General features: G+C 43.7%; 4 protein-coding genes across 4 annotated transcripts; 1 reads left to right on the forward strand and 3 right to left on the reverse strand.

Annotated features, from left to right (window-relative positions):
• BCR41DRAFT_306804 (cyclin-like protein) lies at positions 1–1,453 on the forward strand (the record flags this gene model as incomplete). The annotated part of the gene is made up of 3 exons (XM_022020838.1): positions 1–96; positions 220–768; positions 863–1,453. The coding sequence occupies 3 exons, from the start codon at positions 1–3 to the stop codon at positions 1,451–1,453; spliced, it is 1,236 nt and encodes a 411-aa protein (XP_021880871.1).
• Positions 1,454–2,118: 665 nt separating this feature from the next.
• BCR41DRAFT_323435 (major facilitator superfamily domain-containing protein) lies at positions 2,119–4,207 on the reverse strand. The gene is made up of 4 exons (XM_022021516.1): positions 3,424–4,207; positions 3,276–3,314; positions 2,797–3,166; positions 2,119–2,712 (listed from the first exon to the last, which is right to left on the reverse strand). The coding sequence occupies exons 1-4, from the start codon at positions 3,982–3,984 to the stop codon at positions 2,159–2,161; spliced, it is 1,524 nt and encodes a 507-aa protein (XP_021880872.1). The 5' UTR covers positions 3,985–4,207; the 3' UTR covers positions 2,119–2,158.
• A 566-nt stretch (positions 4,208–4,773) lies between these two features.
• BCR41DRAFT_354796 (hypothetical protein) lies at positions 4,774–9,506 on the reverse strand. The gene is made up of 3 exons (XM_022024394.1): positions 9,208–9,506; positions 8,510–9,128; positions 4,774–8,425 (listed from the first exon to the last, which is right to left on the reverse strand). Exons 1-3 carry the CDS (start codon positions 9,367–9,369, stop codon positions 4,812–4,814), a joined length of 4,395 nt encoding a protein of 1,464 aa, XP_021880873.1. The 5' UTR covers positions 9,370–9,506; the 3' UTR covers positions 4,774–4,811.
• An 847-nt stretch (positions 9,507–10,353) lies between these two features.
• BCR41DRAFT_337294 (fork head domain-domain-containing protein) lies at positions 10,354–13,173 on the reverse strand. Its single transcript, XM_022022067.1, has 3 exons — positions 12,496–13,173; positions 11,779–12,385; positions 10,354–11,687 (listed from the first exon to the last, which is right to left on the reverse strand). The coding sequence occupies exons 1-3, from the start codon at positions 12,759–12,761 to the stop codon at positions 10,416–10,418; spliced, it is 2,145 nt and encodes a 714-aa protein (XP_021880874.1). The 5' UTR covers positions 12,762–13,173; the 3' UTR covers positions 10,354–10,415.
• Between the last annotated feature and the right edge of the window lie 1,055 nt (positions 13,174–14,228).

The following is a 14,228-nucleotide window of genomic DNA, read 5'->3' on the forward strand; positions in this document are numbered from 1 at the left end:
ATGACAAGCACTCTTGGCTGGACTAAAGACGAAACAGATAACCTGCTTGAGTTAGAATACAAGGAAGAGATCTTTCAATATATGAAGCAAATGGAGGTATGCATAGAATGACTTGCTATGAAAGCCATCATGAAAATTTACTGCTCTGGTATTGTCTTCCTTCGCTTCTGGTTGGATATTCCCTGACCCCATATTCTGCATCAATCACTCCAACTATAGAAAGAGACTATGGCCGTCCCGGAACACATGGACCTTCAGCCTGAGCTGACGTGGGATTTGAGACCACTTCTTGTTGATTTCTTAATCGAGATTCATAACCACTTTAGTCTCCAGCCCGAGTCATTATATTTAGCCATGAATATGATGGATCGTTATCTCTCGAAACGCGTTGTATACAAAAAACACTATCAACTTGTGGGTATGACCTCACTTTGGATAAGCAGCAAATACGAAGATTCGAAGGAGAGATTGCCATCTGTCTCACAGCTATGCAAACTCTGTAGCAACACATACGATGAGGCTGCATTTATTACCATGGAAAGGCATATCCTCAAAACACTCGACTATAGCCTTGGACATCCAACAGCCGAAGCTTTCTTGAAGAAGGACCTAGAGATGTCCGGAGAGAATGATCAAAGACTGCAACACGTTGCTCAATTCTTGATGGAACTTACAATGTTCCAGCGATGCTTCCTGTCATTTGGATCTTCCACTATTGCAGCTAGTGCTCTGTTCCTTGCTCGCAGCATCTGCCGTAAGCAGATTGTGGTAAGATTCCAGGCCTCTTGCTTTTTAGAAAGGTATTAATGTTATAATGAGATAGTTCTGCTCCTTACCAATAATATTAACTTTTTGATAACAGATGCCAACCGATCCCAACGTGGTTGCATGCATTCAGCACTTGGACAACAGCCTTACGAATGTCTCTAAAACTGTACATGAAAAGTATTCACGCTCAAGGTTCTCTCAGGCAAGCATTATAGTCAAGGAGTGGGTCGACAATGGTGGAAGGGCGCTCATCCAACCTATCTCGACGGAGTGCTCTAATCCTTTGTGGACCCTCTCCAACATGTTGTGGCAGCCTCCATCCCCTATCCCAACCACGTTCCCAACAACCCAAGTAGGCGCCGGGTGCCAGGCTGAACCACAGCCAGCATACAGCAATCCCGGATATGCTGCAGCTGTCCAACAAACGTATCCACAACAATCACAACAACAACCTAAACAGCAACAATCTGGCCGGCACCACAGCCATTCGATCTCATCATGTCATTCGCAGTACATGACTGGCCATCAACAACGTATAAATTCTGGATCAGCGCATCATATGTCCTATGCAGCATTACCACAGCAGCCACAGCCAGCGGTTATCAGTCATCAGACTACATATGATATTCGACCAGCAGGGTTAGATTGCGGAGCAAGATGGGTGGATATCAATATGGAGGCATAGTTTTTTTTTTTTTTTTTTTTTTTTTTTTTCTTCAACGGCGAGCACCATTCCATCGCTATAGCTTTTTTCTTTTTCTTTTCTTTTTCTTTTCTTTTGTTCTTTATTTGATAGCCTACAGATTATACTTGTACATTATTTTTGTTTGCATTATGCTTTACTATACCCTAATCATTGTATACTTCCAAACTGATCGACTGCAATTCCCCTTTCAACCTTTATCGTTAACCATTCCTTACCATTCTATGATCAAATACAAGCAGTAGAATCCGAACCTAATATAACAATAGTTAATAAGCGACTGAGAATGAACGTGATGTAGCTTTTTGATCAAGTTTTGTCCATACAATGCATAGTTGTCCGGCTTTAGTGTTCGGGCTTCCTAGATTTGAGAAAGCTATTTTTTTGAGGCCAAAGCCAGCTTTATGAAGGCAACTTTAACTGGAATTGAAAATCATGGTCTCTTTTATACATCCCAGCCAAGACAGGGACTTCTTAATTTCAGCAGCTTTCCTCTTTTGTCACTCGCCAATATTTGTCCTATATTCCTAAGATAGGGTACACAGAGCTTGAGAAGGCTCGTAAAGAGATAAAAGGTTTTCCACTCATATCTTGATCTGCTTGGTATTTATGTGAAAGTATATTTCTACTTTATAAATTCTAAGGATATCATGATGACCATCTATTCTATATAAAGTCTATGTGTTTTTATGCTTGGTGTGAAGCCTTGTGCTTTCCTCCAACTTTGCATTTGAGGTAAACGAATACGACGGCTCCTAGTGCCATAATGCCACCAATAAATCCAATGGTCCCTTTATATGCATGCAGATTAACAGGTCCCTGTGCAGTACCATCATCACCGGACGATTCACCGCCACCCAAGCTTGCCAAAATGGCAGCTGCAATCGGTGTTCCTGTAAGAGATCCGAACCCATTGACTCCAAAGGTGACTCCAACCAAAATGGTTAGGGACCCCGTTCCAAATTGCTCAGCCAAAACTGGTGCAAGCAACGAAATGAACCCACCGCCCATAAGGCCATATAGGATGACATAGACGAGCAACACAGGGAGGGTTGTTGCAAACATCCAAATGAGCAGCGTTGTCAATGCACTTGTTGCGACGCAAAATAGCGTCAAGTTGACGAGCCCGAATCTGTCACCAAAGATTCCGCCAGCAAACCGGCCAAAGAATGATGCACCATTCAGGAACGAGTTGATCATAGCGCCCTGACTTTGTGAGAGATTATGATCTACAGCATAAGCTAAGTAATGATAATTTAAACTCTCAGTGGATTAGAACTATTGAAGAAAAAAAAAAAAAAAAAAGTCCAACAGTTGCAACTTACATGGTAAAAGATTGAGGGGAGCAAAGTATCCAAAAGATGTCAAGAGAACACCAGTGATCATGATTAAAAATGCAGGTCGCCTCATGGTTTCAATATCCTTCATCGATACATTCACTGCTCGCGCTCCCGTTGCAGAAAACTGTCGGATCAATATCCCAGAAATGACCATTGAACACCAGACAATGATCGCCAGAACTCGCAGGCACCATCGATAGCCGATTGAAGCATTTAATTTTTGGATCAGTACAGAGAACACTAGCCCGCCGATCCCAGAGCCTGAAATACCAATGCCAGAAGCCATTCCACGACGCTTGACAAACCATTGGGAAGGGGCAGCCAAGATACATGGATTTGCCATTGCGGCACCCAGCTGGAGTTAAAAAAATATATAAAATGTAAACACGCGATGAAGATTAAATATTCGATTATCCAATGGTTTTGCAGGAATGGCCTTGATCATCCAAAGGAATATTACTTACGCCATACAGGAAGCCCTGACTCAGATATAAATGCCAAACCTATTCATTTTATTTTACTTTATTTTAATAATCTGCTTCTTCATGGGAGGAAGCACAAGTCTTCGTGCTTCTGTATGTTACTTTTTTTTTTTTTTTTTTTTTTTTTTACCTCAGTCGCAAATGATGCTCCGACACATCCTCCAGCAACAAGAATAGATCCTATTAAGATCATCTTACGATATCCAATCTTAGCTGCAAATAAAGAGAACACACCCCCAATGATGTACATAGATCCAAAAGCCAATGTGCCGATCCATGAGACTGCAGACACTTGACCTGGAAAAACCTCAGTCTTGTATAGTTGTTGAAAAATGCCCCAGGAAAACATGATTCCTAACATTGAAAAATTATTCAAGAAACAGGCACCCACCACAACCCATCCATATCCACCATCAGGCGGCTCTATCCGCGTAATTTCTTTTTCTTTCGTGGATTCCGGTACTATGACCGGTCCAACTGGTACAGTAGCAGCGATCTCCGATCCATTTGTATGAACAGTCGATGATGATGCGGATAATGCTGTTACTGATGGTTTTGATGACAATGAAGATGGGTGTGTCTGCTGGGTCTCATGCACGAGCCCTTCTAGTTTGCTACCATTCTGGTCCCCCTGGTGTGGAGATTTTTCATCAACTTCTGTTTTATGAAGAGACGAAGTTATTTCTGACATGAATAGAAAAAGAAGTGGTAGGGATTATGTGATTAAAAAGATCGCAGGTATTTATATTTTATATTCATGAATAAGGAGAAAGAAAAGAAAAAATGAGAGGAGAGAGTTGGGAGTTGGAGAGAGAAAGAGAAAGAGAAAGAGAAAGAGAAAGAGCGTGAAGAAGTGAGTGAATGAGTAAAGAGCTCAATGGAGGCAAGAATGAGTTACGAGATGCAAACTCATTATAAACCCGAGAAAAAGTTTAAGCATAACATATTTCACATATCACATCAATTTGTTTATTTGAGACGGGGCGGATGCTTGTTTAACCTCTCTTGAATTGAAAAGGATCCATGTCCTGCAGCACAAACCTAAATATCTCATTTGCCATTTGTTAAAAAAATAAAGCGGCCAACTATGGATAAAATGGATAAATTCATTTACGGATGAGGGAAAAAAAAAAAAAAAAAAAGTGGATCCTTTGTCGCCATGCTATTCATACATATGAGTAAAGTGCATACATATCTTGTTCAAAAAAAAAAAAAAAAAAAAAAAAAAAAATATTGCCAACAAAGCCTGACGAGCAAGATTTGCGGGGAAGCTGCACATCGAAAAAAAAAAAAAAAAATTCGCCTTAGGGTAACACACGATATTAGTTCAGTTTAAGATATGCAGCAGGATAGGGCAACAAGCATAGCATGAATAATTAAGCTTTGTTTATTATCACAAAGATTCACGAGCAAAAAAAAATTCAAAGTAGAAAGACATTAAAGAAACAAACATATAAAAGAGATTGCAATGCCAAATTAGGGGAGAATCATGGTACATGTATGTTTTCGAACTGAGATTCAACTTGCGAATAGACTGGATGTCATGCGTCGTGGAGGGCGATATGCATCAGGAAGGAACTTGAGTTGAACCTTATTGAACGCAAACTTGCCTCTCTTGTTCATTACCACCACAGTATGTCTATCATTCGATTTACCCTCACTTGATTCCTCTTCTGCTACCAGTCCGGACGCCGTTATTGAAGCTGAAGCACTGCCTGAGCTTGGAGGACTTGGCATCTCTGGTGAGCTGCCAAAGTCCACGCTCCCCTGGCTCTGACGACGAGCGCGAATATTCTTTGGTAAAGCATGAGAATCCTTTGCTAACGAGAGCGTGGGTCTTCCCATCTTCAGTACCAAGCCTAAGCCTTGCCCAAGAGATAAGAGATTTTTTGAAAAGCGTGGCGTAATCTGACTTTGGGGCAAGGCTGCTTGCTGCCGGAAATATATGGATTGCTGGGATGACCATGACGGAATAGATCGATATATAACTGAAGACGTGGAAGGACTCAATGGCGAAGAACTCTGAGCGTTCGTCTGCCGCTGATGTCGATCATCTGATAGAGTATCAGAAGTGAATGGTCGTCCAAGCGTGTCCAATCCCAAAGATCGTGCAAGACGGGTAGCCAATTGAGGTTCGTCAAATGGGTCAGGGAAGGAGGTATAATGTTCCTCCTCCACTGGTGTCTCCTGTTCGTAAGAGGACGCGACTGGAATTTCCGTCGATGTGGAGAGGGCTTCATGTGATTGAGAAGTAAGACGTGACCTCCGAAGGTTGTCATCTGCTGAGTTTAGTTTTGTATCAAAAGTAACAACTGGAGCCAGTGCTGTACCACCCGAAGACTTGACCAATTTTTGTGGAGGAGGATAATCTAACAATGTCGAAGAGACAAGTTGGATCGGGTTTGATAGATCATCAGACTCTTCCAAATATGTAGGGATATTGGGTTCTACTAGAACGGCGTTTTCTTCGGATGAATCGACCGAATTGGCAGTTGCTTCGGGATCAGTCATGCTAGCCACAGATTCGACCACGGCCAGACTTCCTGAATCTGACACGTCTGCACCTGAGAGTAGTGTACGGATAAGAGTGAGAGCATCAGAGGAGAAGGTAGACTCCTGATTCGCTGCAGCGGTGAAATCAAAAATGGGCGTTAATTGCTGAGGCAATGGTGGCTTAACTGCAGGGATCCATACCACACCCTGGGCAAATTCTCCCAGTTTAAGGTTTCTCTCCACGTTTTTGATCCGAACTCCAGTCTCGCTTCTCATAGCATCCAAAATAGCCTTCCAGTCATCTCTTCCCTGTTGCTCAAGAGCAGTCTGTAGGTCATGACATGCTCTCAAAAGATTTGCTTGTGAGAGAGTAACCGACATGGAAGTTCTATCTTTGGCACTCTTGCATGACACGATGTGACTAGTTACCCAAAGACATGCGAAAGGTAGCTCTTCATCTAATTCATATATCTGTAGAGAGCAATCGCAGCATTCTATCTCCTTTGCGGGCAAGCCATCGCCTCGGGTCCTCTCAAATTCACTCTTGTTTGGTAAGGCAGGTGTAGACTGAAGACTAAGAGATACGTTGATTTGACCCAATGCGCGTGTTAATGCTTCCGCGCTCTCCAAAACGCTGGTATCTTTCGATCCCTTGAAGTTCAAAAGCTTTGTTGTACCGAATTCCATCATGGATCCAAATATACCTGAGGCAGAGCCGGACACACTCTGCCCTGAAGTAGAGCTTAATGGGGTATAAAGATCACGCTGTGAGATCCTCAGCGTCTGTGCGCCCACCGCATCCAACGAAGAGTCAGATGATACACCTAATTGAGGTCTCATTTCATCCAAATGACCCAGTACTGCTTTTTCAAGATGATCCGCAAGCTCAGACACCAAAGATTCGCCACTCCATATCTCCGATCTGGACGATGGTACTATATCCCAATCTGAACTGAGATTCGTCATCAACGATACCGATGATAGATCAACATTGCTCTGTGGTGTGCTATAAGGTCCATATGAATGATTTCTAGACTTCATGGAACGCATCTCGTTGCGTCTTTTTGCCACTTGGATCTGTGTATACCATGCATGGTATCGTGAAAGGTAAATCTGCATCTGACGGAGACTCTCCTCATTAATGGTTCGCTGAACAGGTGATTTTCGTGTCAGGTTGGAGATGGTCTGCATTTCGTTAATTCCTTGGGTGAACAGGATTGGCAGCACCTGTATCTTCGTCGTGCCAGCTTGAAGCGAGTCAGGAAGGAGCGAGAACTGACGCGGGTCCAGTCCAAAAGATAGCGTCCATTTACCTCGCCGTCCAGAGATTTGTACAAGGCTATCGCCAAATTCATCTAGATCTATTTCAGCTGAGGCTCTTGCTATTGTTGGAGGACTGTGCGCACTAGTGCATAGCGGTAGCGCATGAAAGCTGATGGTGAGGCACTCGCGTGCATCTGCAACCGCCTGTGCGTAATCTAGCAGCATCCCAAGTTCGTTGCCTTGAGTAGACAAAAGGCTACTAATTTGAGCAAGCCACCCCAGGTTCATTAGTTGGTCCCAGAAGATATCATTTTGAACTTTAGCTCGAGGCGCATTCTCTAATGGATGGCGGGATAAAGGCTTTCGTCGGGAGTTAGTCGCATGCTGTTCTTCCAAGGGCGGTCTTTGAGAAGAATTGTTTGGTTTCGTAGGATGCAAGGATGGGCATTGATACTCTGTATCCTTGTTTTTATGTTTATCTGATCTATCGTTCTCTCTGCGTATTTTCACCGCGTCCGCCTCTTCGAAAATAGAACCTATCCTTCCTAAGGCACTTGTTGCGTTGCCCTCGCTTGAGCCCTCCTCACCAATCGAGCCCATGTTGCGGCTAGTGGAACGCTGGCATTCAGGTCTATGCTGTCGCTGTTGATGTCGCCCGGCCACTTCTAGATTCTGAAGGGCAACAGCCATATTTGTCCACCAATCCTCCAGGAGGGCCAGAAATGAGGTAGTCAGCGTCGTAATAATTTGCGAAAGGCAGCATTCGCGAGTTCTCTTCACCATCATCCATTCCGGTGTAGCTACTAAAGTTGCATCTGCGATAAGGCACTCGTACTGGATTGCAATGACGATAAAACTGTGCAGATCTTGCGCGCAGCTCACAATTTCTCTAATTGAGCGCTTTGAGCACGATAGCCAATCAGGAGATATTTTTTGCAACGGATCTTGAATTTGATTTTGCACCTCATCCGTAGCAAGGTTAACTTGCTTCAATCTTTCGATGATGCTTCTGATTTCCTCACACACAAAGCGAGCGCTAACTTCTGTGGACTGAGGCGTCAAGTACTCTATAAGGAGGAATTCACCAAAAGAAGTCATTTCATCCACGAGAAACTGCGCCTCTCGCACCAGCACTAGCAGCCGCGCATTATCAATATCCTCGGAAGTCACCATTATAGAGGTGAACTCGGATAAGCAACTATCAAGAACATCTCTTAGAGCCTTGAAGTCACGCATTAAATCATTTCCGCGTTCCTGTTTGCTCCAATAGGCGCCAAGTGATGGTGGATTACCGAGTGTTTGCGTATTAGCCCACCGAGTAAATCCAGCACCATGGGCTGCCGCCGCTCCCACTGTTGTTGACTGGTAATTTGTTTCTAATACCACATTACACAGAGAGCAAACATCAGATTTTAATCATAAAGCCGGGTCAGCAGCCATTATCAAGACTAGAAGCTTACGGTATCCGTCGTCATAAACAAGGAATTCTTGAACACAACAATTCAGCGGGATCCATTGAACAGCTTCCTCTTTCTTCTCAGGACTCCTGCGGAAAGCCCCTTGACCAGACTCTATATTTTCTTTTAGTTTTTGTTCCACCTTTGAAGCCATGTTTTGGTAATAAGCTTCGATATTTCGATGAGTGCTAATCTGCTGTCTCAGTAGTTTTTGAAATTGTGAATCTTCCTCAGTCAGTCCAGTTTGCCGAGCCCTTGTCGATTTCAATGCCTGTTCTCTTATGACAGGGTTTGTACGCGCGGCGCCTCTACGCAATGAGTCCATGAAACTTGCTCCTCGCGTGATTGGATTGGGACGATGGTCCAGAGGTACAGCCTGAATCATATCAGCTAATGTCACGCTTGGTTCCTTCTCCAGTTCATCAAGGACTCTCCTTTCGTCCTCTGCAAACAACTGTAGCAGTTTCAGGGGAACTGTGAACGCCACAGGGGATTCATAAAGGTGCTCACGACCATAAACAATCGTCCCGCGTGTTGTGTGCCCGTGATATGTCTGTGAAAAACAAGGTCCGATACGATGCTGTTCTGCAGCCACTTTTGAAGCAGGCATAGCTGGTAAAACCTAGATCGATAAATAACAATGCGGGAAAATTAAGATTCATATTCTCTTCGTCATCCTCTCCCTTTTTCAATGTACTCACCTCCTCAACAACCACATCCAATGTCGCTATTATTTGCTTGCTCTTCCTAGTTCCCACTTCTGGTAGCAACAAAGCCTCCGCGAGAATTGTTGTAAAGGATGACAATTGAGTAAGGTTACTCCGTTGCTGGCGCCCACAGGTGTACTGGGTACTTAATTCCATAGAAAAATGCTCTATCGCAACCGATGTTTCTGCCCAGGGTAATAATCCATCAAGGGTTGGAAATGCTGCTATTAGCTTTGGACTTGTGCTCGACGAAGGTAGTGCTAATAGAGTGAATCCGATGACCAGGAAATTCTCACGGATTTGGAGTGTAAGAGTCTTGACAAAGTGCCCCTCCAAATGCCCCTACTCAACAAGACCGTTTGTTAGTTTATCTTCCTTACCAACATTTTGTTCTTTCCGAACACTAAACGTTGACGCAAGCGAAAAAAAAATAATAATCACCTTCTCTAATGATACGAGCTCCGTCCTATCTTGCTCGAACCATGCCTCTCGCCCATCTGGTAATTGCAATAGAGCGGTTAGGACCAGTACTACGTGAGCACTTCCTTTGACAAGTCTTGTGTGCTGCTGCTCTGGATCAATTGATATGGAAACACGCAATTGGACAGGAGGTCCCAAGATTGGCGCTGGAGTATGGGACGGGTCATAGGAGCTTATCTCAGGGACAGTCAATGGCTCTATAGGAAGGTTAGGTGGTGACTGCTCGACTGTGGCCTGAGCAGGAGAGCCAATCCCAAAGTTGGGGCCGATACGTGAGCTTGATGCAATTGAGTCAGCTATGCTCAATGCTGGGTTTCCAGGTGCTGCTTCAAAGCTAACCACAGGCGCCAGAGTAGATGCACCTTTGAATTGGATCTGAGAAGATAGTGGTCGAGCGTGTGAATAAGTTGCTCGATTACTGTCCATTTTTTTTTTTTTTTTTTTTTTTTGGTGTGTTATAGATTAATAAAAGTGATGAGAAAGAGGACCAAGCCTATAATGTTATGATCATGAAGTGATCAACCTAAAGTTAGTTAATGTCCAATTTAAGGATGAAAAAGAATGAATAGATTGGTTCAGGCATAAGAAAGGCGAGATGGGGGTTCATCTTTCTTGGCCACACAACCGAAATAGCCCTTTGTGACAACCCAAACCAATATGCCAAGATTGTCTTCTTTATTAGAAAATAGGGTGAAGACCACGTTGCTATTAAATGATCGATGCTAAATATCAGGTTTTAATGATTCAGGTGATTGTGATACAGATTTGTTGGAAGGGTCTTCTTTTGATTCCTTTTTTGACTGAACTTCAGGTACATCAATATCAGAAATGATGGCTGTGCTGGCTTGCTCTTGTATTGTTATCGTTGAGTCTTGAGATTTAGTTTGCTTCTGCCGTACCAATGCCTGAGCACGTGCTTGTGCTTGCGCCACCGCTACCAGCTGTGCTATTGGGGACTGCTGTACCGATGTATTCACGGCAGAAGTGTTTGTCTGATCTAGGGGCGGCATGGATGAATCAGCAAGCGACGGTGGGTCACTCACAGCGTCATTGGATACTGAAGAAATCATAAGTGAAGGGGTATTCTGAACAGATGCTGTCGGAGTGGGTATAGGCAGGTTTGCTGTAATTGATGTTGGACTAATCATTGATTCAGAAGGCGTCTCTGAAACCAAAATGGTTGATTGAGCTACAGGAGGAGCAGTCGTGGCAGCAAGGAGGTTTGAGGATATCTGGCTCATATCGGATGGTGACGCTACAGACAGCGATATGCTTGATGTAGTTGTGGCTGATGTTGAGTGCAATGCCTGTTGCTGAGACGGCTGCCCTGGAATTTGTGATTGTGATGCAGGGCACTGTTGCTGCTTTTGTTGTTGCTGCTGAAGTAGCTGTTGCTGTTGGAGATGGGCATATAAAGCCCGCGCAGTTGCAGGCAAAGACGCTGCCAATCCTCCAGGGATCCCACTAGCATTAGCGGCTGCAATCAATGCAGATGCTAATGCGGTTTGATTGTTCTCCCGTGCCGCAGCCGTTATGGTCTGAGCGAGTGCAGTCAGTGTTTGAGCCGTCAGCCCTGGTGCTTCCAACGGTGGACTGACGATATTGAGCGATGACGTACTCGCGGCAGCCTTTGATGCTGCTGCACCCTGAACATTTAATGTAGCAGACTGTTGCTGTGCTGGTGCGGAAGTCTGTTGTTTAGGTGTCTCCTGTAACGGCGGTTGCGAACTGGTCTGAAGGCCAGCTTCAGTGCCGGTATTGATACGTTTCCTAGGCTTATCTGTCACCTCCATAGGCGATTCGGAGTCGGATCTGATTCGTGAGCCGCCAGACTTGGTGGACATGGGTCGTCGACTCCGCTTGTACACACCATTTGTAAACTGACTTTCACAACTCTGGTCAATAGTCCAAAATGCTCCTTTGCCCGGCTCGCTATCTGAACGAGGTACCTTAACAAATGCTTTGTTTAATGACAAATTGTGTCGGATCGAATTCTAAAAAATTGAGAAAAAAAACCCCTCTCCTCTCCCGTTAGTACATCTGCAGACAGACAATAGTTATTAGAACAACAATAAAGCTATTTACCTGCCAGCCGTTCTGTGCTAACTGATAATATGGGTAGTGGTTGGTGATGTGCTGATAAATCCCATTCAATGTCAGTTTCCTGGAAGGAGTTGAGTTGATGGCTTGTGCAATCAAGGATGCGTACGAGAATGGCGGTTTGGTGTCCTTAGATGAATATTCAGAGGAGTCAAACTGTTCGTTTGAAGCCCCAGATGTCTCATTCGTTGTAGACGATGATGTCGTAGTTGTTTTGACACCCATACTATGTGCGCTATGCACATTCTGATCAACACCATTATCTGAGCTACTATCTCGACGTGAATAAGTTTGTCCATGCGATGCCTCATGAGACGTTTCGTCTGTATCAAGCTTCGGTAACAAAAATGAAAAGGAAACCTCGCCAATTTGAATCTTCGTCCTATTCTCTAATGGAACTGTCACCCCTTTTTCGACAAATTGGTCATTAACGAATGCACCGTTTTTTCCAAAAACCATCAGTTCAAAGCGCTGTGTTGTGAAATTGTAAAAAAGCCGAGCGTGCTGCCGCGAAATAGCCTTTGTTGGACCGAGATGAATGTCGACATGGTCGGAAGAGCTGGCTTTTCGTCCGAATGTTACCTGCAAAGTCCTGATAGTTATGACAGGAAAGAATATGCTTGTATAAGAAAGGCGGTCTTGTTCATGTCATTACTCCGAACCTAAAAATAAAAATAAATGACCATTCCGGTGATATCTCACCTGATATAATAGCAAAAAGATTCACCCTCTAGCTTGGCATACGCCTGAACAGGTTCATTGGGGGTGTCTGCCGGATTATTTGCTACTGCATTGGTATTAGTTGCCTGAGGGAAACCTTCGCTTGCAACATGGGAGTAGATTGAGGCAGCTGTGGTGGTAATTGGAGACTGTGATTGCTCAGTATTTGAAAGATGGTAAATCTGGTTCTGGTGTTGCACGTTGAATTTGTCTGCTAACAACTCCGCAGCGAGGGTTGCTTCGTCCATGACAGTTTGTATTTTCGCCCTTGTCTTTAATCGAATAGTGACTGTGCAATTAAGTGATATGAATGGTCTTGGTTAGAAAATGTCAAGAGCCAAATACCCTCTGAAAGATATATTGATATCAAAGCTCTACGAGCTTTCACCAGCATAAAAAAATAATGTAACCACTTCGGCTCCGAATTGAATGCTCAGTCTTTTTCAATCGCATCACTCAATTTCAGCTTCAGAATTTGAGTTATCCATCCATTTCTCCAAAATGCACTGTCCACGAATGAAAGTTCTTTACCAACTATTTCTAATGAAGAAAGTCAGAATAAGTTCATACAGTAAGAAGTGACGATAATCCCAGTCAGTAGGAATATTATGTCGAGTGCCTATGCTATCAAAATGCGCTTTGTGCTAGAGTACGCGAGACTACAGCAAATGAGCTTGGCCTAACGAGTAAGGAAGATGATGCCTAAGGTCATCTATCACACATTGCCAATGTTATTGAATGGGGCTTTGTAAGCTTCAATAAGCGTCACAACTCACGTGAATACTCTTAACTCACGCAAGCGCAACCGAGATTATACTTGATGCCATGATAGGGAGCCCTCAAGCTCACGCCTACAAAGCGCATTCAGAGTACTATGAAGGAAGTTAATCAATTTTCAATTATGAAAGGGCCATCCTCATCTTAACCACTGGCATCAACCTTACTGCGCTTTTATTCAGCAAAAGTTATGAAGAAGACCATTCTATGAAAGATAATTGGATAGCTCGCTATGGGCTCATTAAGGCTGGCATTATAGAAGGGGGAAGACTTTGGCCATTCAAGTTATAGCGGTTCCTGATATTATGGAGCGTTCGGCAGTGGACCATGCCGCTATTACTCTTATCGCGGTTAGCAGTACCTTTCAGTAACTACCAAAAGGTGGCCCGTTGTCTACAGTGATGTCCGCAACAATCGATATATAACTGCCTGCAATAAAAAAATCTGAAAAGAAAATTCAGAATACCAAAGAGGAAGCACAAGTGTAAAAGCCGCTTCATCTTTTACCAATAGTGAAAACTACTATGGTGTACTCCAAAAGTGTGGAGCGGGAGGTGTTTTGATCCTATCCGACCACAGGGGGATTTTTTATGTCAACCCTCTAATCAAGGTTGACATATTTGATCGATGAGATGTAAGGAAATCTTGCATCATGTTTCAGGGCGATTGTCGATTGCCCAATGGTTTATTTGTTGCTTTCATTCCTTTCCTTATTTAGGAGACAGCATGCGGTTGATGAAGGAGTTAGAGTCTTTGTCAAACCCATCTGCATAAGCACAGCCCAGAAGATACAGCACAGACACCAGAGTATCCATGCGAAGTATACTCGCTTATCATACTTATAAAGCTAAACTACCGTCATATACTTTATCGAAATTCAGGTCAGGATCTGGCGCGGCCCAAAGTCGGTATCGAGATACAGAGCCGTTAGATCTATA

Source organism: Lobosporangium transversale (genome assembly GCF_002105155.1).
Source record: "Lobosporangium transversale strain NRRL 3116 chromosome Unknown BCR41scaffold_21, whole genome shotgun sequence".
Classification (NCBI taxonomy): Eukaryota; Fungi; Mortierellomycota; class Mortierellomycetes; order Mortierellales; family Mortierellaceae; genus Lobosporangium; species Lobosporangium transversale.